Source organism: Pan paniscus, chromosome 19, assembly GCF_029289425.2.
Source record: "Pan paniscus chromosome 19, NHGRI_mPanPan1-v2.0_pri, whole genome shotgun sequence".
NCBI lineage: Eukaryota > Metazoa > Chordata > Mammalia > Primates > Hominidae > Pan > Pan paniscus.
The window spans coordinates 20,231,188-20,259,076 of NC_073268.2; the positions used below are offsets into that span (position 1 = coordinate 20,231,188).

General features: G+C 39.9%; 2 protein-coding genes across 5 annotated transcripts in view; one reads left to right on the forward strand and one right to left on the reverse strand.

Annotated features, from left to right (window-relative positions):
* CCDC43 (coiled-coil domain containing 43) overlaps window positions 1-2,804 on the forward strand; it is a 12,604-nt gene extending 9,800 nt beyond the window's left edge. The window contains exon 5 of the mRNA XM_003805882.7: window positions 1,196-2,804. Coding sequence (XP_003805930.5) covers window positions 1,196-1,383 — 188 coding nt within the window. The 3' untranslated portion in view covers window positions 1,384-2,804. The remainder of the gene's footprint in view (window positions 1-1,195) is intronic.
* On the reverse strand, window positions 1,953-27,888 carry MEIOC (meiosis specific with coiled-coil domain). Of its 4 annotated transcripts, XM_055101735.2 has the most exons (9): window positions 23,623-27,888; window positions 22,982-23,116; window positions 17,757-17,911; window positions 14,760-14,864; window positions 12,015-13,872; window positions 10,725-10,859; window positions 6,695-6,875; window positions 6,147-6,265; window positions 1,953-3,294 (listed from the first exon to the last, which is right to left on the reverse strand). In XM_055101735.2, exons 1-9 carry the CDS (start codon window positions 23,626-23,628, stop codon window positions 3,289-3,291), a joined length of 2,700 nt encoding a protein of 899 aa, XP_054957710.1. In that variant the 5' UTR covers window positions 23,629-27,888; the 3' UTR covers window positions 1,953-3,288. The 4 variants fall into 4 exon arrangements, with proteins under 4 accessions (XP_054957710.1, XP_003805929.2, XP_054957712.1 ...); XM_003805881.5 differs by having other exon boundaries at window positions 2,951-6,265; window positions 23,560-27,888; XM_055101737.2 differs by lacking the exon at window positions 23,623-27,888 and having other exon boundaries at window positions 2,951-6,265; window positions 17,757-17,859; window positions 22,982-23,537.
* Window position 27,889: the final 1 nt, after the last annotated feature.

Sequence of the window (27,889 nt, forward strand, 5' to 3'; positions counted from 1 at the left end):
AGACAGGTGGATCGTTTGAGCCCAGGAGTTTGAGACCAGCCTGGGCAACATGGCAAAACCCTGTCTCTACTAAAAAAAATACAAAACACTAGCCAGGTGTGGTGGCATGTGCCTATAGTCATAGTCCCAGATACTCAGGAGGCTGAGGTGGGAGAATCACCTGAACCCAGGAAGTCAAGGCTGCAGTGAGCCGAGAGCTTGCCACTGCACTCTGGCCTGGGATATGAGAGTGAGACTGTGTCTCAAAAAATAATAAAATAATGTTGAAATTTTCTCTTTTTCCTCAAAAACCTTATAATTTGTCAGAGAATACAAACACCAAACACTTTTTTTTTTCTTTTTTTTGGGACAGAGTCTCGCTCTGTTGCCCAGGCTGGAGTGCAGTGGTGCAATCTCGGCTCACTGCAGCCTCCGCCTCCTGGGTTAAAGTGATTCTCCTGCCTTAGCCTCCCGAGTAGCTGGGACTACAGGTGTGTGTGCCACCATGCCCGGCTAATTTTTTGTATTTTTAGTAGAGACGGGGTTTCACCTGTTAGCCAGGATGGTCTCGATCTCCTGACCTCATGATCTACCTGCCTCAGTCTCCCAAGTGCTGGGATTACAGGCATGAGCCACTGCGCCCAGCCTAAACTCATTTTCTATCTCTTATAAATTCAGTGTGTATGGTTATTAGAATGTGGTTTTCACTTCAGCATTAGTAGTCTAGGAACAAAAGCAAATTGATAAGGTTTAATAACGTTAAACATCTTATTTAACTCTTTTAAGGCATTTTAACAGAGCCAAGTACATAAACATTTAGTCAGTTACATTACTACTCTGTTCACCAAAACTAGCCTAGATTCTCTAATATTCTGCCATTGAATGATATAAGTACTTATTCTAGAATGAAATTTCATTTTGATGAAATATTTTGTTTTCTTATTTTTTTGTTTCTTTGGTAAAATATTTTAAAATTCAGATTTAGGTAAATCTGAATAAGAGTTTTATTCCAAAGGACATTTTAAAACTTTTGTAATATAGCTTTAGGATTTCTCTGTTAGACCAAGGATAAACATAAGGGTTTTTTTAAAAAAACCAGGAATAGATAAAGACGATTCAGGACTCAGCAGGTGGAGAGAGGATAAGTAGAATGAGGAAAGGCAGCAGTAGGTGTGATCTGTGTGACCTGTACCCTAATCCCTTAACTCACCTGTAGTTCTGTTCCGAAACACCAATGTGGAAGATGTCCTTAATGCCCGAAAACTGGAGCGAGACTCACTTCGGGATGAATCCCAAAGGAAGAAGGAACAGGACAAGCTGCAGAGGGAGAGAGACAAACTAGCCAAGCAGGAGCGCAAGGAAAAGGAAAAAAAAAGGACACAGAGAGGGGAGCGAAAGCGATAACCTTGGCCTACACTATTCTTTCCTCCCATGAACTTATCAAAGGGAGAACTGGTTGTGTATTTAAGAGAAATGAGAGTGCATTGCAAAGTAGTTTCCCAAGGCATTTCCCCTATTGTTTACATGGTCAAAAGGAAAATCAAAATCACTTCTAATTACAAAATGTGCTATGTTTTGGTGGGGTGGGCAATCAGATTATTATAGTTGATGACTGTACCAAAGATCTGGAATGGGGGCCACCTTTATATTTTAATACTCAAGTCCTGTGCTCCTTTTGGCCACTTTAAAAAGTCTTCCCTCACCTTGGATAAATAGGAGGATTCAGAAAGCTAACAGTTTTCATTCTGAAGGAGCAGAAACATAATCAATCCCTCCCTGAGATAAAATGTGGGCATGCACATTGCTTTGGAGTCAGTATTCAGCTGTAAGTGTAGTATTGTTTTATGGCTGAAATAGAAAGCTAATGAAGAGGCCTACCTGGATCCAGATTTTATGTTAACATGGCAGCAAAACTAGGAAAATGGGAAGAAATTACTTGCGGGGTGTTCTAGATCTGATTTTTTTTTTTTTTTGAAAGTTTCAGCCTGTGGGAGGAAAAGAGGTATCTTTTAAAATAGAGATAGTTACATATTTTTTCTCATCTAGGCTGTGTCACTATTGGGTGCAAGGATATCATTGTTGGCTAGATTCATTTTGTATAATCATGTATCCTCTTGAGTGCTGGTAGAGATTTTAATCCTGATTTTTCCATAAAACATGAGTATTAAGAAATAATTCCTGGTTTGGAGAAACTGGAGAAATCACCCTTTTAAGGAAGAAACACTGGAAATTTCTGCTAACACCAAGATATTTAAGAGTGTACATAGTAGGTGCTCAACAAATTTATTGAATGAATGAGTGAATGGAAAAACTGGGAGAGTCAAAAGTGAGCAGAAGCTCTCCATTTCTACTTCTGTCGCAAACCACATTAAATTGTAAATAAGGCCCTTCTCCACTTGACTTCAGGCAGCAGATTGTCTAGAAGCCTAAGGACAGCAATTTCTCTGATAAGACAAAGTAGATATTTTATACCAGGGGTTGGCAAACTACTGCCCACGGGCCAAATTTGGCCCAGTCTGTTTTTGTATGGTGCAAACTAAAAATGATTTTTACATTTTTAAAGAGTTATAAAAGAAAAAAATATGTGGTCTGTAAAATCTAAAATATTTACTACCTGGCCTGTTGGAGGAAAGGTTTGCCAATCTCTGTTTTATACCATTAACTATGAGATTAACAAAAACTTTTACCTTTGTGCAGAAGGTTAAAAAAAAAAAACATGGTTAAGGAAAAGGAGACATGTTACCTCTTCATACACTCCTATAACCGTGGCATTGCAAAAAATAAAAATAACCACCTTTAAAAAAAATAAATCTTATTTAAATTGCTGTCTTCTGACTTATTTTGATTGCTTCTACGTACCCATGGAAATGAAATATGTGTGAGTAGTTACTTAGGAATGTGTTGATTTTTATTTTATGCTTTGTTTTGATTCGCCCTATAATTTACATTCCACTAGTGGAAGCTCTTCCTGGAATCCATAAATCCTCTTTCTCAATTTTCCTTTTTGTGAAGTAGGAATTAGATCAGAAAGATTAGCATGTTTTTTGGAACATCAGGAAATTGGCTTAGAGGTCCTTACTATTACAGTCTTAGTCCTTTATGTGGTGGTAGCGATAGGGTATGATAGAGCCTATTTTAATTTAGTAATCCTTATTTTGGGATTTTGGGTTGTTCTCACCTTGATTTTTGTCACTGAAGGAGTCAGGTTATATCCACGGTCCCCTGAAGGGTACTTGTTTCAATTTGTTAGTAGTCAGTTCTTTCTTCTGGGACTCTGCTATGTATGTCACAGTTAAGTATACTCTCAAACTAATGCTTAAACAGAAAATAGAGGATCAGCTCATTAGGCTTTGAGTTTAGTTATCCACTTGACTCAGGTGCTAATAAATCCTTTACATCTAAAATGTTCAGTATTGCAAAGGGCATATTTTTTTTGTTTGTTTTTTGAGACGGATCACTCTGTCACCCAGGCTGGAGTGCAGTGGCGCCATGTTGGCTCACTGCAACCTCCACCTTGCGGGTTCAAGTGATTCTCCTGCCTCCCCCTCCCAAGTAGCTGAGACTACAGGCGAGGGCCACCACACCCAGCTAATTTTTTGTATTTTTAGTAGAGATGGGGTTTCACCGTGTTAGCCAGGATGGTCTTGATCTCCTGACCTCGTGATCCACCCGCCTCAGCCTCCCAAAGTGCTGGGATTACAGGTGTGATCCACCGGCGCCCAGCTGCAAAGGGCAAATTTTAAACAACCATATCTTCTATGGTAAGATTGAGTTTTAGGCCAGATTTTGGATTTCAGTCATAAATTCTCAACCCTCTAAAACTTTATAGTAGCAGATTATTCAAGTGAGAAGGGCACTGATAACAACTCAAGGTAATTTTGCTTTTTCCATTAAAAAGAATGAGTACACCAAGTTCTTTCAGATTAGAAATGGCGGGAGCATCAGTTTTATCAATTTCACTGCAAATTTTGTAAAAGTTTTATAATGTTTTCATAGGTTGTAATTCAGAAGTACAATGTTTTATAGGTTGTAATTCAGAAATACAAGTACATAAGAACCATCTGTTAGAGGATATGCCACTGAAAGGGACAACCAACTAATTTAAAAATTATCTATTGGGTGATATGATTAACAATATTTCAAAGAATTTTTTTAAGTGTTTGGTTCTTATTAACGGACTGGTATTTCATTTCTGACCAGTATCATGTAAAAGCTTCCCTAAAATTTTTATTCTGGTTTACATGGATTAGCATAAAGATAGAGCAAAAATTTCATCTTTGAAGGAGATCTGGTTAGATCCATGGATATCTGAATGGCATTGATTTATAAACCAACATTATTACTTGTGCGTTAATAATGAAATCTAAAACTTAGTATAAGTTCTTAAATGAAATTCATTTGACTTTCTGATATGAGTGACTCTTAAGGTTAGAAACTAATATGAATTTAGAAAAATGAAACCAAATGTTTTCAACAAAGTAATTTATTTTTTTCCTGAGACTAAATTCAGTACAGTATTTGTTTTTATAACATCCAACATGTCTTATATTAAACTTAACCACTTTCTATGCAGTGACTGTGGTGAGATGATCTATTTTATTTGACTACCCTCAATGTAATTCATTTGGGTAGTTCTAAGGCATATCAGTGATCAAAATGTTTCTCCCTACAGTTACTCTTGCATTCTCAATCAGTTTCTTCTGCACATCATCTAAAGAAAATTTATGTGGTATGATTACACTCTTTTTTTTTTTTAATACCAGAATTTCTAAAACTAAGAAAAACACTAACATTTAAAACATCAGTGTTTCTAGTCAAGGATATTTCAATTAAATTTCATCAGTACATTATAGTTTAACTCATGCTAGAAATGTTAAAACCCAAGATCTTCTGAGTCACATAATACCAACATTTCATATTAACGAATAAATTACTCAAGTTCCATACAAAGATACTAAGTGATGAGAAACAGAAAAAGTTAAGCTTTCAATAGTTTTAAAAAAATACAGAAGCAAACTAATGAACACAACTACGCAAAATATAGGCTAACCAATTGCAAGCTAAACTAGTTAGAGATTAACCTTTAAAAAAATACATTTTAGAACTTAGAAGCAAACTAATGAACACAACTACACAAAATATACACTAACCAATTGCAAGCTAAACTAGTTAGAGATTAACCTTTAAAAAAATACATTTTAGAACTTCGTGACACCCTCATAAAAGGCAGCAAACTAAGGGTATTAAAACAGTAGTCATTATTTCAGTTACTGTGCATCAAGTCTAAAAGATCCAGATAAAGGGAATGTTTTGTGATTCAATTTAAATAACTTTAAAATTGGAAACATTTAATAATTGATAATATAATTAAAATTTAAAGAATATACACAAATGATCTGAATAGGTTTTATATTCAGTAACTTGCATGGTTTTTACACTGGCACTTTTATCATTAATTTAGGAGAATCAGATGCATTTCCCTCCATATACCTAGGCATTAAGATTTCAAATCTATAAATATGGTAGTATAATATTTTAAATATTAAGTTTGTACATGAATATTGGGTTTATCCGTATTTTCCTTTGTTTCCCAGGTATTATCCAGTTTTGTAAGGAAAACACTTTGATATCACAATCAAAACTTGTCTTGGTTACTAGGCTGTAGCCGTAATTGGGTTACAGTCACTTAGATTCATATTTGGAATTATACTTAAGACAAACCTAAATGAAATTTATCTCCTAGAAGAATTTCACATTTGCATTTACCTGCATGGCAGAATGAGTTTAAGCACATTTTAGCTGTTAGGAAATATTTAATTTACTTAAACTTGTTATCTGACCTCAGAACTCTGAGTAGTCAACTGTACCTTTGCGTTTACTTAAAACTATATCGGATTCACTTCAAATAGAAGATTTTTAAATAGAAGTTAGACTTCATTAAGGTACTGGTATTAACTTTAAATCTGAAAGAAAACATACTGAAAGTTTGACAAGTTCATTAAAACATTTTTAGCATGTCTTGATATATTTATCAGCTTTTTATTCTTCTTTCTGCTGGCATTTCCTTAATGTTTGTTTGTTTCACCTCTCTGGTTCATTGGATTGCTACTATTTATGCTTTCATGGACTTTATCTTCACAGTTTACTGTATCTTGTAAAGGCTTTACCACATCAGCTGTACTGGCTGTTTTTGGCAAGGTCATCTGCAGTGCACACCACAGGGCAGTGCGTGTTTTCCGAGTAGCCACACACATCTCTTTAATTGCTGAAGCAAGGGCAAAAACATCTGTAAAATAAACATTCAGGGTCATTTCATATTAAATGCCATTTAAATATCTGTTAAATCTTACAAAACCCAGTGCTTTTGCTACTAAATGATCAAATGTTATTTTTGTAAAAAAAGGATAGTTATTGATTGAACCAAAGTCCTGTCCTTTATCATTAAAATATTTAAAAGTATTGATACTTTATTTCTGACTTGTACAATAGTGACTATAGTTTGAGTAGAACACAGACTGTCTTGAAACAGTTATAACAGACAAAATTAATAAAATGGAAATACTTTTGGAGTAAATAATGTGGAGATTATTTACCAATTTATTCTGTAGGTAAGTGTTAATTTTAGAAATCTAATCTTTCAACCTGAGAATCTGATTTTATCAATACCTAAATTATCACACTGACTTATCACAAGAATATGCATTAATATTTGTACCTCTGTCATCTTGGCATCTAGGAACTCCTTGCCTTTGCCGATTGGAAGCATTAACAATTTCATCCTTTCTACGTGACTGTACAATGTGAATAGACTCCAAGTGTCTATCAAGAGCAGTAGAGATACTGGCATGAAGAAGAGAACTCCGAAGACGTTCCATTTTGCCTAGTAAAGTCACAACCTGAGGGAAGCATTTTAAATTTTGATAAGACATGTCCTGCCATTAACTTAAGTAAAAACAAATCTTCAGTGAAGCAGAATAGAGATGACAGCAATAATATTCATTCAATAAATCAAAGAATGCTTACTGTGTCCTGACACCATGCTGGGGGAAACAAAAATGGAAAGTGTTTTCTATCTACTTGTCTATGTTAATTCTAAAAATATGTGGTAGTTGATTACTGAAAATAAGCATCAATGAAAATGTTAAATATTCAAACATTACCATGTCATTAACTGCAAATACAAGATCTGATACTGTTTTTGACAAATAAGAGACCAGCCTGCAAACAGCATTGTTAGGAAGTATTGTAATCTAATGGAAAAAGTTTTGAGCTAAAAAGAGAAGTGCTTGACTGATTAATCCTGACCTCAACAAGTCTTTAATTTTTCTGGGCCTCCAATGTTCCCTTTTTGGAAATCAGAAATATTCAGATAGTAATACTGACTAGTGATAGCTTTAAGGAATCCATAATACAGAAAATACTGATTTAAATTTACATTAAAATAATACAAAATGACTCCTGTAACTGTCAAAACTGCTAAAGAAAATTAGGATGCTTCTCAATCCTCTGGATGATGAAACTTAAAAAAGGGCACTGATATATTAGGTCAGTAGGGGGAGTATGTTTCATATGCCTAACTTGTTTCAAATTCTAAACTTGGAAAGTATACGGAAAGAGAACTTTTTGAATAATTGCAATTTGAAGATCAAGTAAATACAGTAATTGTCTTTGGGAGTTAAATGATTTAACAATTGATAGCAGAACTTGGTGTTCACTGATTGGAGAATATAGGGGGAAAAAGCTTCTCAAGAAACCAATGGCACTGGAATTAATGTTTCTCTAACCTCAAACTCGTATTAAGTTTCTTCATAATAAGTCTATTCCGTATGTTAAATATTTTCCTCTCAACTGTGTATCAGCCAGATCCTTCGGGGAAAACAAAACACACAAAAAAAACCTCCAGGGAACTACTAATTATTTTTAAATAAGACAATAATTTTGAGCAAATGATAAAGAAAGAGTAAAGAAATGTGCAAATTGGGGCTGGGCACTGTAGCTCATACCTGTAATCCCAGCACTTTGGGGAGGCCGAGGCGGGCGGATCATTTGAGATCAGGAGTTCGAGACCAGCCTGACCAACATGGTGAAACCCTGTCTCTACTAAAAATACAAAAAATTAGTCGGGTGTGGTGGTACACACCTGTAATCTCAGCTATTTAGGAGGCTGAGGCAGGAAAATCACTTGAACCCAGGAGGCAGAGGTTGCAGTGAGCCAAGATCTTGTCAGAGTGAGACTCCATCTCAAAAAAAGAGAAAAGTCTGCACAGGTGATTTTTAAATAAAGTTTAAAAAATATATTTTTTTTCAAAATTCTACAAAGCTAGCAAACTAGAAAATAGTAATTTTTTTTTTTTTTTTTTTTTTTTGAGACGGAGTCTTGCTCTGTCGCCCAGGCTGGAGTGCAGTGGTGCGATCTCGGCTCACTGCAAGCTCCGTCTGCCGGGTTCACACCATTCTCCTGCCTCAGCCTCCTGAGTAGCTGGGACTACAGGTGCCTGCCACCACGCTCGGCTAATTTTTTATATTTTTAGTAGAGACCGGGTTTCACCGTGTTAGCCAGGATGGTCTTGATCTCCTGACCTTGTGATCCGCCCACCTTGGCCTCCCAAAGTGCTGGGATTACAGGCATGAACCACCACGCCCGGCGAAAATGTAATTTTTAAATCCTCTGTTAATGAAATAATGTTGCTAAGTATAGATAAAATGAATTTTTTTTTTTTTGAGACAGGGTCCCACTCTGTCCCAGGCTGGCATGCAGTGGCATCATCTCAGCTCACTGCAACCTCTGCCTCCCAGGCTCAAGTGATCCTCCCACCTAAGCCTTCCGAGTAGCTGGGACTATAGGTACATGCCACCATGCCCAGCTAATTTTTGTAAAGAAAATAAAATTATTGTAACAGGCATAAACATATCCTTCTAAATTAATGTGAAGCATAAGCAAAGCTGGGAAAAGTATATCACTAACCACAGTATGTCATCCTTCATTTCCTAGAAATGTATTACTGAGATAAAGAAATTTTAATTTGGAAGTTTTTTTTTTAAATAATAAAAGATTGAAGTTTGTATTAACATCTGGCTGTACCTCATATGTTAGGCTCTGAATGTACCATGGATAAATTCCATTGTACAGATTTACAAATTTGACCCATGTTGATTTTTCTAATTCCTAAAATGGTTTTATTCAATAAAAGAGGTAATCCGTTTTGCTGCATTTTTTTTTTCCCAGGAAGAATCTTTATCAAATTTTATTTGGAAAACTAAGTTTTTAAGAGAGGAAGGTCAAAAAAGGAAAAGTTTACCTACCCTAAGTTGCTTAGAAAATTCTGAAATTATAAAGAAGATAATAGGAATAATCATTAAATTACAAAATGACTTAACGAGGATTCTTTACAACATTTGACTTGAAGTCATATCCTACTTCGCCAAAACAAAAGTATTTTGTTGACTGGTGGTGGCTCACACCCAGCACTTTGGGAGGCTGAGGCAGGTGGATTGCTTGAGCTCAGGAGTTTGAGACCAACCTGTGCAACATGGCGAAACCCTGTCTCTATAAAAAATACAAAAATTAGATATGTGTGGTAGCGTGCATCTGTAGTCCCAGCTATTTGGGGGCTTAGGCAGGAGGATCTCTTGAACCCAGAAGGTCAAGGCTACAGTGAGCATAGATCATGCCACTGCACTCTAGCCTGGGTGACAAAGTGAGACCCGCCTCAAAAAAAAAAAAAAAAAAAAAAAAAGGAAAGATAGTAATTCCCTATTAAGTTACCATCTTATGTAAGCACAGCTTGCTCATCAAGCTGGAAAACAAATGTGACAAAGAAATGAGACTTTCTCCATAAATAATACTCAAAATGATTTTTGCTTTTTAAAAAATTCTTTCAGTTGAGGATTAGCTCCACTGCCAATTTGAGCTTCAAGAGGAACCATTTAAATTACGAAAATTACTTTTAAAATGATTGAGTGGGACTATTTTCCCTTTCCTTTTTCTTTTTTTTTCTTTGAGACAAGATCTTGCTCTGTTCCCCAGGTTGGAATGCAATGGTGTGGTTATGGCTCACTGTAGCCCTGACATCCCAGGCTCAAGCTATCTTCCCACCTCAGCCTCCTGAGTAGCATAAGCATGTGACACCATGTCCAGCTAATTTTTAATTTTTAGTAGAGACAGAATCTCCCTATGTTGCCCAGGATGGTCTCAAACTCCTGGACTCAAGTGATTCTCCCACCTCCACTTCTCAAAGTGCTGGTATTACAGGTGTGAGCCACTGCACCCAGCCCCTTTCCTAAATATTATAGTTCTAGGACCAAACATGAAAAAAATATATTTCAGAGAGTTAGATGTAAATGTGATTTTAAAACCCTTCAAAGCTCTAAAACTTGATGAGAGTTTTATTTATTTATTTATTGAGATAGAGTCTCGCTCTGTCACTCAGGCTGGAGTAGAGTGGCGTGATCTTGACTCACTGCAACCTCTGCCTCCTGGGTTTAAATGATTCTCCTGCCTCAGCCTCCCGAGTAGCTGGGACTACAGGCGCATGCCACCACCCCCAGCTAATTTTTGTATTTTTAGTAGAGACGGGGTTTCACCATAATGGCCAGGCTGGTCTCGAACTCCTGACCTCAGGTGATCTGCCCGCCTCGGCCTCCCAAAGTGGTGGGATTACAGGAGTGAGCCACCACGCCTGGCCTGAAACTTAAAAAAAATTTAACAAAAAATCCATCCACTGTTATCTATTTTTACAGCTTACTCTGGCTAGTTCTCGAAGTTCATCCACAATTAAGCGATCAACTCTAGATGGGTTGGAAGTCAGCCTTGGAACTGGAGTGTTGTTAGTACTGGATACTTTTTTTCCAGGATAATTCTTGGCAAGGGCTAATTCAGTCTGTAAAAAATTACATACTTTTTAGATGTAGAATTTTCTAAATATGATTCGACCATGAATAATAGTTTTCGTAAGCCTAATAAATAGAGTATTACCACTTTAAATGAAAATTCTGTTTTGGTATCAAAAGACAACAAATGTAAACCACAATACCACAGTATTTTTCTATCTTTTTTTTTTCAGATGGAGTCTCACTCTATTGCCCAGGCTGGAGTACAGTGGTGCAGTCTCGGCTCACTGCAACCTCCGTTTCCCGGGTTCAAGCGATTCTCCTGCCTCAGCCTCCCGCGTAGCTGGGATTACAGGCGCCTGCCACCACGCCTGGCTAATTTTTTGTATTTTTAGTAGAGACTGGGTTTCACCATGTTGGCCAGGCTGGTCTCCAACTCCTGACCTTGTGATCTGCCCACCTTGGCCTCCCAAAGTGCTGGGATTACAGGCGTGAGCCACCACGCCCAGCTATCGTCTTAATACAAATAAAATACCTGAGTATACCAACAGGTTAACACTAAAAAATTCAAAGAAATAAACTTGTAACCACTAAGGGGGTAAAAAATCTACTTCAGGGCAAGTCAACTTAGAATAACAATAACTTTAAAATGTCAAGCATTTTTCGTCTTCATTTATTTAAGCTTCCCATTGGCCAACCCCATCCATTTTTAGTTTTTAAGTAACCCACTTAATTCCTTACAGTAATGAACTTACAGCAAATCCTGGACATTATAGAATTCAGCTCAGAAATAAGGCAAGTTGGCCGGGTGCAGTGGCTCACACCTGTAATCCCAGCACTTGGGACATCAAGGTGGGAGGATGGCTTGAGGCCAGGGGTTTGAGACCACCGTGGGGAACATAGTGAAACCCAATGTCTACAAAAAATTAAAATTAGCCAGGCATGGTGGCATGTGCCTGTAGTACTAGCTACTCAGGAGGCTAAGGAGGAAGGATTGCTTGAGCCCAGGAGTTTGATTACAGTAAACTATGATTCTGCCACTGTACTCCAGCCTGGGCAACAGAGCGAGACTCTGTCTCTTTAAAACAACAACAAATAAAGCAAAAAGAAATAAGGCAAGTACTCTTACGCTACACTAAGGTAAACAGAATGAAGACAGGCAAAAGGAACATACTGTTATTCCTAAGTGGTTAACTTTGTGTTACCTTTTTTCTCTCTTTTTCTAATGCTCTCCATTGTTCACAGCACTCTTCTAGACGAATATGAAGTTCACTGGCTGGTCCACTACGGGTTTTAATTGGTCTTTGAAATCCAAAAGTTGGCATGAGACCAGAAAAAGAATTATCACCATACATCATATTAAAATAAGGGTACAAATGGCTTAAGTCATCATAAGAAAGTAAGTCATAGGAATCCAACAGTGGAACAACTGAATGGCCAAATGGGTGGGTGGATCTTAGGGGAAACCCATTTGAACCAAGTTGTTGAAAACCCTGATTATGCCTTAAATCTCCCATCATATAATTATTAGAAAAGCATGACACTTGTGTGCGATTCACACGGCTATTGTCTCCACCTCTCGTTCTGTGGCTATTAGAATGACCCTGTGACTCCAGTAGATCTTGGTATGTATTTTGTGATAAGCCATCTAAATGCTTTGGACCTTCCTCAGGATCATAATGTCCACTCTGGGGCTTGGCTTGAAAATTATGTTTGTTTACATTTTCAATTATCCCATACTGCTGAGCTGAATAGTTATCACAAAATCCATTTGGCTGCTTTATTTTTTTATCCGTGACCAATTTGAAGAGATTTTCTTCTCCAGGCTTTGTTAGTCCTTCTATGTGATTGACAGATTGGATTCTTTCTGCACCACTGTAACTAAAATCAAAACTAGAAAATGCTGAAGGGTTTTCTTGGCAATATTTCTGAAATAAATTGCTATTTGGGGTTAAGTTTGTGGATGATAGTTGGGGGAAATCTGAAGAATGGTTAGAACCTTTTGAAGCTGCACTTAAATGACTATTTAATTTCATGAAGTTACCTTGATTTCGATAAGGAATAGGAGTGTTATTTTTTGTTTGAACATTCATCCAAGTTGGTCTGTTTAAATTGATACCTCCTGAAGATGTTGCTGAGTTTGATAATAAATTCACTGATTTAAAATACTCAGAATGTGGGGGATCAGGTTTAGCAAACTGTTGCTTTTCTGTGACGTTAGCAAAATCATTAGCGGGACAAGCTGTGTGAGGTTTTAGTCCATATTCTGATGTTAAGCCAAAATCAGCAGTGAATACTGCTTCCTTTGCAAACTGTTTCTCTGTCAGATGTGGCGTAGTTTTTGGAAATGTGAAATTCTGCTGATCAGGGATTGTCTCCTCCATTTTTTTCTGATTCGCTGGCTTAACCTGAAATAACTTTGTGTAGGTGTCTGCTTCTACAGTTGGTGTTTCAGGTATGCCATTGGCTAATTTTTTGCTATCTTGGACACTAAAATTTGAACATTTATTAAGCTTAGCCTTATTAGGATGAACATACTCTGGGTCTCTACAATAATCTACATTTTCATTGTATCTATTAAATTGAGAAAGAAACATCTCTGCCCTTTTTTGCTGTAGTGGTGCTTCAAGACCTTTAGTACATATTCTGTCTCTTCCATAAGGGTAGATATCAACTCCTGATTCTTTCATGATATCAGACAGACCAGTTTGGGGTGTAAAACAGTTTTTGATAAGTGGATATTCTTGGAATATTGTCTTAGCTGTATCATTTGTCTGAATATTGTGACAGTTAGAATGATCACTTCGTGAGGGGTACATCCATTGTTCTTCAAGATCTAAACCAGTAAATCCATGATAAAGTTCATCTATTTTTTGTTGTGGTGTGAGATTACTGTTACGCAGGTATTGCTTTTCCATTGCTGACACAGATTCACCACTATAAAAAGCTTGCTGAGAGATGACTGTATCTATTGGCCTTTTGGTTTCTGTTAAGAGGTCATGGTGATCTGCAAATCTGCTTGTGTTCATTGGCCAAACTGACTTTAAATTGGAGGAGCAGGTCCTAGAACAAATAAATATATTTAATTACAACTTAGGTTTTAAAGACTTTATTTCCTCAGTGGAAAAGGGAGAAAAGGTCTTCAAAAACATTTATCTTGCCCCATGTCACCATTCTCTAATCCCTTTCAACTCTGCTTTATAAGCTACCATTAGCTCCAGATAATTGTCTGTCACATGAAATGTGCTGTATGTTACATAAATATGCATTTTAATGTCTTCACTGTACTTTCCCAAGAGACAATAACTAAGGCCTAATATGTGACTTCATGGTCTTAGATGAATTATTTATCTATAGTAAGCAGAAAATAAGTTTTTCCTTTGCTTAGGTTATTACATAAAAGCATTGCTGACCACAGTTTTTTTTAATGAAAAAAATGTGTTTTGCTTAAACTTTGTGAAATTAAAATATTTTAATTGGTTATATGTGTGCTACATACTTCCCTATTTATGAAATAGTATATTTGGGTAATATAGCTTCCACACTTCAATAAAACAATTGAAACATTACAAAATTTTCTAACACATGAATAAAATCCATATGTATTTCTGCATAGTAGTAATGAGTTTTATTCTTTGGGATCTATGTATAAAAGTTCCTTTGAATTTATATTATTTAAGCCAATCTTTAGTTCATGAACTCAAGGGAAATAGCTCTGAATTATGCAAGAATAATTTTTCAATGAAAGTCCTTATACAAAACCTTAGACTGGACTTCCAATTATATAGCAAATACTTCAGCAAAATCAAGTCTCCTTGAAACAATATTTGAATTAAGATACCTACTGTCAGATGATCCACTATTAAGTAAAAATAAAAGTTAATAAACAGGGTAAACTAGTGTATGTTAGTTTAAAAGCCTGTTATATACTATATAGATTATATACTAACCCTTCAGCAAAATATGGCTGTGACTTATCTTGTTCTTCCAAAATGTTAGACACAAGTCCATATAAGTCTGTTTCACTGCCATAGTCATTTCTTTCTGTTTGAATCCTAAAAATAAATGAATTCATGCTGAAATACAATATATTGATTACTCTTTCCAGACTTATCCTACCTTACCATCTTTATCTATAAAATATGTGGACTGAATCTACACCATCATTTCAAATAAAGAAGAGACTAGAACTCAAGAATATTTTCTTTTCTACATAAATATTTTTATGTGGAAATGTCTTTTCCACATAAATATTTCTCCTTCATTTCAAATCCTATATCTAACTTACAGTGTATGCTTACCTCTTATTTCTCCACAACACATGGTTTTCATTTTAGGTGACCAAGATATAAATCTCTCATCTATGATGTCACAGACATGCTTGGTATCATAGCTGCTCCTGAAAGCAAGTCTTGTCTTATTATACATTATTCCATCAACACCTGCTCAGCTTCCTCATTTGCAATTTGAAAACCATATGAACCTGATACTCTATTCTATTTTTGTGACTCTATATTAATATTGGATAAAAAAGTGAAATGCGATATGGTCATCCTAGACACCACAGCAATTTTGCAGTTGTCGCTTAAATGTAACAGATTTGGGAGCCATCCCTAATGCTTGCAAAGCATGACTGGATGGAGTTCCTTTTATCCCAGAAATCCACCTAGTGACTGATACTGACTAAATACAAAATGTAAAAACCACAAGCACGTGGAAGACTGGTACCTTTTACCTGTTACAGTTTTTGGGTAATTTCTTCCTTGAAGTAATACAGGTTGAGTATTCCTTATCCAAAATGCTTGGGATCAGAGGTGTTTTGGATTTCAGGTTTTTTTTCTTGGATTCTGGAAATATACATTATACTCCAAATATATAATGTATACTTGTATATTTGGTTGAACGTCCCTAATCCAAAATCTGAAATGCTCCAATGAGCATTTGTTTTGAGCATCATGTCAGCGCTCAAAAAGTTTTGGATTTTGGATCAGTCTGGATTTCGGATTTTCAGATTGGGATGCTCAACCTGTACGTCTGTTTGTTGGTTTGTTTGTTTGTTTGTTTGTTTATTTATTTTTGAGATGGAGTCTCGCTCTGTTCCCCAGGCTGCAGTGCAATGGCGCGATCTCTGCTCACTGCAACCTTCGCCTCCCAGGTTCAAGCGGTTCTCCTGCCTCAGCCTCCCAAGTAGCTGGGACTACAGGCGCGTGCCACCATGCCTGGCTAATTTTTTTTTGTATTTTCAGCCTGACCATGTTGGTCAGGCTGGTCTCGAACTCCTGACCTTGTGATCTGCCCACCTCAGCTTCCCAAAGTGCTAGGATTACAGGCGTGAGCCACCGATCCCGGCCCTGTACGTTGTTTTATAATAAATTGTAACTTCCGGTTTTTTCATATTTCAACATTTCATAGTGTTGGGATATTTTCGAAATAAAATACCTTATATTTGCATAACACTCATATTTAATTGATCTTCATAACATTGGAAAGGTAAGCATTAGTAATCATTCGTTATTATCTGTTGAATAAATGAATGATCATTTAAGATATTAAGAAACTTGTATTTTGCAAGGGTATATGACTTGCCAAACTACTACATACTTGCTAAATAGTCTCCCTGTAAGTCCAATACCTTTTCTACTACATGTGTTATCTCATAAAAGTTCAATATAAAAGCTTTTTTGTGTAATTATGTATTAGTATATATCTAAAAAAAATTCAATGTAATATATACCAAACTGCTAGCAGCTGTTATTGGGTGGTGGGGGGAGAAGGTTAAGACAGACTTTCACTTTTCTTGATATATATTTCTGAAAAGTTTGAATTTTTTCACTTGATCTTAGCCAAAAGCGAGAATAGGCTTGAATTTTTTCAATAGCATGTATCAACTTTAAAAATATTGTTTTTTGTAGAATTATATATTACATAGACTTTCTAATAAAATTATTTTAGAGAATTTGCCAAGAATTTTAATTTTTTAACACTTTTCTAATAAATACAAATAACTATTTCCTGGTTAGACTAATGAGGCATCAGCCTCTATAAATAGCTCCCATATATAATTAAAGATAGATGTCACTCCCTTAGGGCTCCTCTTTGCAATAGGCTCCCATAATATCCTAGTTATCGTCGTCATCATCATCATCATCATGAAGATTATAAAGGCAAGGATAATATTTGCCATGTTTAAATTCTGGTATCCCCCATAGAAAAGCATCTGATGTACAGGGGGCCCTTATTATTTGTGGAATTGAACAGAAAAATAATTTAAAATATCTTATGTTTGATAAAACCCTGTTGTAGAGTTGTGAAGGAAAAAAATGGAAAATTTAGAACTGGATGACAAAAACATCTAAAAGTTTTAACTCATTCATATAAGTCATCTTTAGAAAGAAGAACTTAAGATTTATGCACTAAATGTTCCCACTAATGAATTTTTTTAAGTAATAACCTAGCTGGGCAGAGGCTCATGTCTGTAATTCCAGCACTTTGGGAGGCCAAGGTGGGAGGATGGTTTGAGGCCAGGAGTTCAAGACCAGCCTAGGCAACAAAGTGAGACCTCGTTTCTTAAAAAGAAAAGGCAACAAATTTTTTTAAAGTTAGCTGACCACCGTGGTGCATACCTGTAGTCCCAGCTACTGTGGAGGCTGAGGCAGGAGTATGGCTTGAGCCCAGGAGTTCAAAGTTGTAGTGAGCCATGATCTCGCCACTGCACTCCAGACTGGGTGACAGAGCGAGACCCTGTCTCAACAAAACAAAACAAAACAAAACACCGTAAAAACTATACACAAATAACTGCCCAGTTTACACTTTCCTAAAAGTTTGAAAAACACAAAATGCCACAATAGTAAAATGATGATGTAGGGAACAGAGAGCAAATAAACCTCAGTTCCTATGTAATTAAATTTAAAAATACCTCAATTACCTTGAGAAATGAATTAATTTACCTGTTCTTTATACTGATCTGAGAATTAGAAGGTTGTTTAATGTCATCTCCATAAGTAGACCATGGTGCACAGAAAAGTGAAGAATCTACAGAACTTGAATATTCTGTTGAAGAAAATGGAGTATAGGTCTGCCTTAGGTCTACATTGTCTTCACTCTGAAAGTTTTAAGAAATGTTTATCAGACACATCAAAACTTCATTTGTTGTAGAATATGAGAAAAATAAGAAAGCGGAAATAACACAGATGTAAGAGTTGGGAGAATTACATTCAAATGCAGACTTAGTGACTTAAGCTTGCTTTATACCAGGGATTGGCAAACTTTTTCTGCAAAAGGCCAAATAGTAAATATTTTAGGCTTAGCTGGCCATTAAGGTTGCTGTCAAAACTCTTCAACTCTAATGCTGCAGCACTAAATCAACCATAGACAATAAACATATGGGTTTGGCTGCATTGCAATAAAACTTTATTTACAAAACAGGTATCGGGCAGCTCTGGCTCCTTGTTGCTGGTCTGTGGTATAAAATACCTATAATTATTGTAGTTTTTTGTAATTTTTTGAATAGATAAGCATTATGTGGATACTAGCAATGTTATTTTTAATACATTATATATAAAATTCAGTCTTGGGGCCAGGCGAGGTGGCTCAAGCCTGTAATCCCAGCACTTTGGGAGGCCGAGGTGGGCGGATCACGAGGTCAGGAGATGAGACCATCCTGGCTAAACCCTGTCTCTACTAAAAATACAAAAAATTAGCCAGCTGTGGTGGTGATGGGCGCCTGTAGTCCCAGCTACTTGGGAGGCTGAGGCAGGAGAATGGCATGAACCTGGGAGGCGGAGCTTGCAGTGAGCCAAGATAGCACCACTGTACTCCATCCTGGGCAACAGAGCGAGACTCTGTCTCAAAAATAAACAAATTAATTTCAGTCTTAATGTCCCCAATCTCTGAAAAAAGTTAATGTATATTTATATGGAATTTTACACTATTCAAATAAATTTCACATATATTATCATATCCAGTAAACCTTGTGACATGAGTATTATCTCTACTTTAAAAACAAGGAAACTGAGGCTGCAAGTCACTCAGCCAATATGTAACAAATCTAAAACCAAAACTGAAGGTCTTTTTCCTCCTATTTGAGGACATTTTATACACTATCTTTTTTTTTTTTTTTTTTTTTGAGACAAGAGTCTGGCTCTGTTGCCCAGACTGGAGTAGAGTGGCGAGATCTCGGCTCACTGCAACCTCTGCCTCCCGGGTTGAAGCTATTCTCCTGCCTTAGCCTCCCAAGTAACTGGGATTACAGGCACCTGCCACCATGCCTGGCTAATTTTTGTATTTTCAGTAGAGAGTTTTAGGGTTTCACCATGTTGGTCAGGCTGGTCTCAAATCCTGACCTCAAGTGATCTGCCCGCCTTGGGCCTTCCAAAGTGTTGGGATTACAGGCGTGACCCATTGCACCCAGCCTCGGTGAATGCTTCTGTAATGAACCTGAGTAAACAAAAACTTTGGGTGTTAAGTTTCTTTTTTTTTTTTTTTAAATAGAAATGGGGTCTCACTGTGTTGCCCAGGCTGGTCTTAAACTCCTGGCCTCAAGCGATCCTCCTGCCTTGGCCTCCCAAAGTGCTGGGATTACAGGTGTGAGTCACTTTGCCAGGCCTTGGGTTTTAAGATTTTAATGATTTAAACCCTGCCTCCTTCCAAAAGGGACCATGTAGGGAAAGTGAATTTAACAAACAAAAAAAGATTAAGCTAATTTATACATTGTTTATTCTAGAAAATGCTTCCTTAAAGAAGACTGAAAGTATAAATTCAAAATTTTTAACTCTCCAGATAAGTAACTATTAAAACCTGAGATGCAATAACTATAAATACCCAGACATAAACACAATGAAAATAGTATTTTCTTATAAATACAGAAGAGATGTAATTCTGGCCGGGTGCAGTGGCTCACACCTGTAATCCCAGCACTTTGGGAGGCCTAGGTGGGCGGATCACCTGAGGTCAGAAGTTTAACTCCTGATCAACATGGCGAAAGCCCGTTTCGACAAAAATACAAAAATTAGCCAGGTGTGGTGGCAGGTGCCTGCAATCCCAGCTACTCAAGAGGCTGAGGCAGGAGAGTCACTTGAACCCAGAAGGCGGAGGTTGCAGTGAGCCAAGATTGAGCTATTGCACTCCAGCCTGGGCAACAGAGGGAGACTCCATCTCAAAATAAATAAATAAATAAATAAAATAAAATAAAATAAAGAAAAAAGGAAAAGATATAATTCTGGCTAAAAGTATTTTCTAATTGCTTTTATTCTGTTAATATTTCTAAATTTTTGTTCCTAATAGATATGATCACTGAAAAACATTTAAACTATACAACGTTATATGATACCAACAAAATGTGAACATTAAGAAATACCTTCCAATCATCCATCTTCAAGAATCTCAAAATATTTTACAGCCATTTGTTTAAGTTCTGGTTATGATTCTATTTAAAACCCACACATTATAATTTTTCTGTTTATAGTTTATATTACGACTATTCTCAAGTTGAGGAAATGGAAACACAGAAGGGATTTTGCTGAGAGCTAAAACTAAAAACTACCTTTCCAGAATTTGTTGGTTAGCAGCAACTTTTACAAAGGCTTTTTATCTTTCTTTCCTAATTTTATCCTTTGAGTTCTAAAGTTATCATCATAGGCCCACTCTTATGTGTGAAGTATCCAAAGTGACATAAATAATTGTTCATCTTTTTGAAATAGTTGCTTAAACAAAAGGAACATTTTCAGATTATGTAATGTGAAATGAATAAACAGTATTGGAAATTGAAAATATTTTGGGAGTATTCTTTCAAGTACATTTTACATTTTAAAATACATTTTGAATATTACAAATAAAAATCCTTTTAAAGGACTGACCTAACTTTTGTATTCTTGGGTTAAAACAACTAGAGTAATGTGGTGGATTCAAACAATCATACTTGAAATATCTGCATCCCTTTCGTTAACAGAGGCCAGGAAATATGCAAATATTTGAGTGGGTATATTAACTGGATTAACTTTAAAATGTATCACTTATATCCTTAACATACTTAAAACAGTGAACTGAAATTAAATCCAAGTAAATTTTAGTCCGGATGTAAACACTGCAGAGAGCAGTGGAACTATGGTCTGGGTTCCACTTGAGCTTTGTCATTTAGGGCACAAATCAAGCTCTCTGAGGCTCAGTTTCTCAATCTGTACAGTGGCATAATAATATACAAGATTCTTAGTGTGGATTAAATAAAATAATTTATTTCTAGATACTGTTATAATTCAAAGTACAACAATATCAACATTGATGTCCTGGTTAAATAATTTCAAATGAAAATTACTTACATTACCCAAGCTTTATTTCCTTTGATTAATAAATCTAAATGTCTTGGTGAGGTAAGTGGTAGCATATAATTTAAGACATTGTTAAAACCAGAAAATAAAGGAGTAAAGTGAAATTTTCACCTTTAAATTATCAAAAATATGTTTGTACCAACTTGCAATAAATGCCTGAAGGAAAAAAAACATATTTTAATCTTACTAAATAATGGATTTTCTTACATTTCTGGCATTATGTTATGCTAAGGACAAGATGCAAACGAATCAATGAAAAATCTTATTCCTCAATTTGTTTTCTTTTTTCTTTTTCTTTTTTTTTTTTTTTTGAGAGGGAGTCTCACTCTGTCACCCAGGCTGGAGTGCAGTGGCATGATCTTGGCTCACTGCAACCTCCACCTCCCTGGTTTAAGATTCTCCCGCCTCAGTCTCCCAAGTAGCTGGGATTACAGGTGCCTGCCCCCACACCCGGCTGATTTTTGTATTTTTAGTAGAGATGGGGTTTCGCCATGTTGGCCAGGCTGGTCTTGAACTCCCGAACTCAGGTGATCCACCCGCCTCAGCCTCCCAGAGTGCTGGGATTACAGGCACGAGCCATGGCGCCCGGCCCTTAACTTATTTTCAAAGCAAAGTATGTATTCTGCAAACACTGTATTTAAAAGATTGTAGCCGGGCGCGGTGGCTCACGCCTGTAATCCCAGCACTTTGGGAGGCTGAGGCGAGCGGATCACGAGGTCAGGAGATCGAGACCATACTGGCTAACACAGTGAAACCCCGTCTCTACTAAAAATACAAAAAATTAGCCGGGCGTGGTGGCGGGTGCCTGTGGTCCCAGCTACTCGGGAGGCTGAGGCAGGAGAATGGCGTGAACCTGGGAGGTGGAGCTTGCAGTGAGCAGAGATCGCGTCACTGCACTCCAGCCTGGGCGACGGAGCAAGACTCCGTCTCAAAAAAAAAAAAAAAAAAATTGTTCCTGGGCTGGGCGCTGTGGCCTGAAATCCTAGCACTTTGGGAGGCCAAGGCGGGAGGATGGCTGGAGCCCAGAAGTTCGAGACCAGCCTGGGGAACATGGTGAAACCCGGTCTCTAAAAACAATACAAAAATTAGCCGGGCATGATGGCAGGTGCCTGTAATCCCAGCTACTGGGGAGGCTGAGACGGAAGAACTGCTTGAACCAGTGATACAGAGGTTGCAGTGATCCGAGATCGCGCCACTGCACTCCAGCCTGGGCAACAGAAGGAGACTCCGTCTCAAAAAACAAAAGAAAACGGCTGGACGCGGTGGCTCATGCCTGTAATCCCAGCACTTTGGGAGGCCGAGGTGCGCGGGTCACCCGAGTTTGGGAGTTCGAGACCAGCCTGACCAACATGGAGAAACACTGTCTCTACTAAAAATACAAAATTAGCCAGGCGTCGTGGCGCATGCCTGTAATCCCAGCTACTCCGGAGGCTGAGGCAGGAGAATAACTTGAGCCCGGGAGGCAGAGATTGAGGTGAGCCGAGATCGCACCACTGCACTCCAGCCTGGGCAACAAGAGCAAAACTCCATCTCAAAAACAAAAAACAAAAACAAAAACAAAACAAAACAAAAGCCAGCCGGGCGTGGTGGCGCGTGCTTCAGGAAGCTGAGGCACAAGAATCGCCTGAGCCCGGCTGGCGGAGCTTGCAGTGAGCCGAGATGGCGCCACTGCACTCCAGCCTAGGAGACAGAGCAAGACCCTGTCTCAAAAAAAAAAAAAAAAAAAAAAAAAAGTTGTCCCTGGTTTTCTCTTCCTTAACTGTGGAGCCATTAAACACCTATGAATCGGTGGCTCGAGTAAATCAATTTGAGAATAAATCGTCTAACAGAGGCAGAGTTTACTAAAGGACCTGCGATGTGTAGCAATCGTAGAAGGAAGCGGAGCCAGTCAACATCACGCTGCCGAAGACGTCGGTTAACCTGCTGCCGGCGTCGGCGCCGAGGTTCCAACAGCGATTCGCACCTCCGGGGAACGCGACTTTGGGCTGCAGCACACGGGAACAGGAAATATCAGAAAGCGGTCACGAGGGTGACGCCGGAGCTGAAACGGCCCGACACCTGTTCTACCTCGGCTGTTCGGCTCAATTCCGAACCCTCTCAGAGGACACGAATTTGGGGGCCCGCGCTTCCAGCCTCGGGATTCTCACTCTCCCCTCGGGCCCCGTGAGTGCTGACCCCGAGGGGCGCCCCTCCCCGGCCACCGCCTCGGCGCGACGGCTGCTTCCCGGGAATCGCGGCGACCCGGGCTCCGTCCGGCCCGTCCAGTCAGCCCGCGCCGCGCCCCCGCCCGCCCGCCCCGTCCGGCCTCCCCACCGACGACCCGCCTCTGCCGCCCCGTCTAGGGACGCGCCCCCTTCTCAGCCTCTCCTCCTTGTCGCCTCTTGCAAGTCTGGCCGCCCCCTGGACCCTGCCCTTCCTCATCCATTACCTCAAGTCCTTCCTCCCTCAGGCCTGAGGAGTGAGGGCGCGGGCAGGTGTCTCCGCGTCTCACCTCCATGGGGCGCCCCCCAGCCTCTCCTGGACTAGGCACAGCTCCTGGGGTACGGGGGTGATGGGGGGGGCGTCCAGGCCCGGCTCCCTCAGCCCGCACCCCGCCGTCTCCGCAGCCGCCTCCGCCGCTCGGGCGCTGCCTGGAGCCAGTGTGCGGGTAGGGGAAGCCCGAGCGGGGAGGGAGGGGCGGGGGCAGAGGCCGTTACCTGGCCTGACTGGGGCTCGCGGCTCGGCACGCGACACGGCACAGGCGCGCCCCGCCCCGCTGTGAGGCCCGCCCCTCCCGTTTCGCACCCCGCCATTGGCCCGATGCCCATCCAATGGGCGACCACTCCAGGCTCCGTTACCCCCCAGAGACAAGGAGAGGAAGGGGCGGTTAGCGGACCACGCTCTCTCGCCGCTTCTGAGCTTTTCCCGCTCAAAGTAAATGTGTTCGGGATTGGCCCGGACTGGCAGGCACCGGCCCGATGATTTGCTGATAGGGCAGCGGAGAGGCCGGTCGTGGAAGGTTGAAAGAGCTAAAGAGCGCAGCCCTACCGGGTGGGAGAGGTGTTGGAGGCACTTGGAAGATTTGAGAAGTCGCTCAGCAACTGGCTTATCCTCCAAAACCTAGCCGTTGCGCACATTTCATTTGTCCGACATTTCATATTTGTTCCTTAGTCCCTCCCGTAGCTCTCAGAATCCGTTGGAGCTGCCCAGAGACTGATACATCTTGTACCGGTTTGGGGAGGGCGAGGAGCAACTTGTGGATTGGGTGTTGTTGGGAGACCCCTTTTTGAGGGAGAGCTGCCCTGTGTCCTAAGCCCGGGCTTTCAGTCCGGGTTAAGGCATTTAAGTGTTAATGTGACTTTTGAACAAAGTTCGCTGTGACCTTTTTGTTCGTTTTTGTTTGTCTGTGTAAAACAGGGTCTTGCTCTGTCGCCCAGGCTGGAGTGCAGTGGCGCTATCATAGCTCGTTGCAGCCTTGAACTCCCGGGTTCAAGCGACCCTCCCGCCTCAGCCTCCCGAGTAGCTGGGGCTGCAGGCACGCGGCGCCACCACTCCTGGCTAATTTTTTAATTTTTTTGTAAAGCTGAAGGGCGGGGGGGTTGGGTCTCCTTATGTTGCCCAGGCTGGTCTCAAACTCCTGGTCTCGAGCGATCCTCCCGCCTCAGCCTCCCGAGTAGTTGGGGCTACAGGCGCGTGCCACCACTCCCAGCTAATTTTTTTTTTTTTTTTTTTTTGGTGAGACGGAGTCTCACTGTCGCCAGGCTAGAGTGCGGTGGCGCAAAGGCTCACTGCAACCTCCGCCTCCCGGGTTCAAGCGATTCTCCCGCCTCAGCCTCCCGAGTAGCTAGGACTACAGGCCCACGCCACCCCACCCCGCTAATTTTTGTATTTTTAGTAGAGACGGGAATTTCACCATGTTGTCCAGGATGGTCTCGATCTCTTGACCTCGTGATCCGCCCGCCTCGGCCTCCCAAAATTCTGGGATTACAGGCGTGAGCCACGGCGCCTGGCCCTAACTAATTTTTTAATTTTTTTGTAGAGCTGGGGTTGGAGGTGGGGATGGGGGTGGGGGGTTGGATCTCCTTATGTTGCTCAGGCTGGTCTTGAACTGAACTCTTGGCCTGAAGTGATCCTCCGCCTCGGCCTCCCAAAATGTGGGATTACAGGTGAGAGCTTACATAAACAAGCCATTCCAGGCACCCAACAAACCATTCACATAGCAGTCAGATTGGGGATGTGATGGTCTCAGAGAAATGCTAGTTTTTGTCCCCAGACACTGCTAAAAAATCAAATAGTTGAAATATAAAAGAAGTAAACACAGTAAGCACCTTTAGGCTGTTTTTATATTTAAAATCAAAACTTGAGAAATGAGCACTTAAGTGGAAGATACTGTTTTAACTCAGACACGAATGGAAGTAGGAGGATGAGTTTTATTGACCCATATTGTCCTGATAGTTACTTCAGGTCTCTACTCAGCTTTGAGTTCAGAAAGCTCACCAAGGCTGGGCGCAGTGGCTCATGCCTGTAATCCCAGCACTTTGGGAGGCCGAGGCAGGAGGATTGCTTGAGCCCAGGAGTTGCCCAGCCAGGGCAACATAAGGAGACTTCCTCTCTACAAAAAAATTAACAATTAGTTGGGTGTGGTGGTGTGTGCCTGTAGTCCCAGGTACTTGCACTTGGGAGGCTGAGATGGGAGGATCGCCTGAGCCGGAGAGTTGGAGGATGCAGTGAGCCATAATCACTCCATCGCACTCCAGCCTGGGCAACAGAGCAAGACCCTGTTTCAAAAAAAAAAAAAAAAAAGGAAGAAAGAAAAGAAAAAAAGCTGCTGGACTCACACCTGTAATCCCAGCATTTAGGGAAGCAAAGGCAGGAGGATAGATTGAGCCCAGGAGTTTACGATTTGCCTGGGCAATATAGTGCTCCACGAAAAGGAAAAACAAAATGTGCATGCACACACACACGCACACACACTTAAAAAAAGCTGACCAGGTGGTGTGGCTCTAACAGTTACATTTCTCTGCCTCAGCCTTAAAGTTGCTGGTGTAGGGCTCATTGCATTGAGGACTACTGGCTTTTTCCCCCTCTCCTATACTCCCTAGAAGCATTTTGAAAAGCTGTGAATCCCCTTATGTATCTTTATAGTAAAATATACATAAGATTTGTCATTTTTAAGTGTTTGGTTAAGTGGCATTAAGCACATTCATAATGTTGTGTAACCATGACCGCTCTACAGTTTCAGAACTTCATTAATCACAAACAGAAACTCTGCAGCATCCCATAAATAATTATTCCCCATGCCCCCTTCTCCCAGTTCTGGCAACCACCATTCTACTTTCTATCTCTATGAATTTGACTACTCTAGGTACCATATGTAAGTGGAATCATACAATATTTATCCTTTTGTGCCCGGCTTATTTTACTAAGGTAAAATAAACCTTGTCATCAAGGTTCCTTCATGTTATAGCATATACCTGAATGTCATTCCTTTTTATGGCTAAGGTTCCATTGTATGGATATACCACATTTTGTTCAAGCATTCATCTGTTTATGGACACATGGGTGGTTTCCACCTTTTTTTTTTTTTTTTTTTTGAGTCAGAGTCTTGCTGTGTGCTGCAGGCTGGAGTGCAGGCGCAATCTGGGCTCACTGCAACCTCCCCCTTATCGGAGGAATCGTTCAAATGATTCTCCTGCCTCAGCTTCCCCAGGAGCTGGGATTACAGGCATGTGCCACCAAACCTGGCTGATTTTTTTTTTTTTTTTTTGAGACAGAGTCTTGCTCTGTCACCCAGGTTGGAGTGCAGTGGCATGATCTCAGCTCACTGCAACCTCTGCCTCCTGGGTTCAAGTGATTCTCCTGTCTCAGCCTCCTGAGTAGCTGGGATTACAGGCATGAATCACCATGCCTGGCTGATTTTTGTATTTTTAGTAGAGACAGGGTTTTGCCATGTTGGCCAGGCTGGCCTTGAACTCCTGACCTCTGGTGATCCGCCTGCCTCGGCCTCCCAAAGTGCTGGGATTACAGGTTTGAGCCACCGTGCCCAGCCTAATTTTTGTATTTTTAATAGAAATGGGATCTCACCATGTTGGCCAGGGTGTTCTCGACCTCTTGACCTCAAGTGATCTGCCTGCCTTGACCTCTCAAAGTGATTACAGGCATGAGTCACCGCGCTTGGCCCTCAACTTTTCACTATTGTGCATAGTACTGCTAGAAACATTGGTGTACAAGTATTTGATTTATTTTTTTTCCAATTATTTTGGGTATATACCTAAGAGTGGTATTGTTGGGACATATGGTAATTGTATTCGATGTCTTGAGTAATTCCAAAATGTTTTACACTGTGGCTGCACCATTTTACATTCTCACCAACAATGCATGAGAGTTCCCATTTCTCCACATCCTCACCAACACTTGTTATTTTCTTTTTCTTTTTCTTTCTTTCTTTTTTTTTTTTTTTTGAGACAGAGTCTCCCTCTGTCACCCAGCCTGGAGTAGAGTGGCACAATCTTGGTTCATTGTAACCTCTGCCTCCCAGGTTCAAGGGATTTTCGTGCCTCAGCCTCCCGAGTAGCTGGGATTACAGGCACGCACAACCACACCTGGCTAAATTTTTGTATTTTTAGTAGAGACAGGGTTTTTCCATGTTACCCAGGCTGGTCTTGAACTCCTGAGCTCAGGCAATCCGCCTGCCTCGGCCTCCCAAAGTGCTAGGATTACAGGCGTGAGCCACTGCACCCAGCCTATTTTTCTTTTTAAAATTTCTCTCTCTATAGATA

What these genes read in the sequence shown, in the direction of transcription:
- MEIOC (XM_003805881.5), bottom strand. Translation starts at nt 23,628, where the DNA reads ATGGAGGTGAGACGCGGAGACACCTGCCCGCGCCCTCACTCCTCAGGC. An exon ending in TAGAAAAAGAGAGAAAAAAG is followed by an intron (nt 10,860 to 12,014) that starts GTAACACAAAGT and finishes AATTTTTTACAG; the next exon opens with ACTGAATTAGCCCTTGCCAA. An exon ending in TAGATGCCAAGATGACAGAG is followed by an intron (nt 6,266 to 6,694) that starts GTACAAATATTA and finishes TTTATTTTACAG; the next exon opens with ATGTTTTTGCCCTTGCTTCA.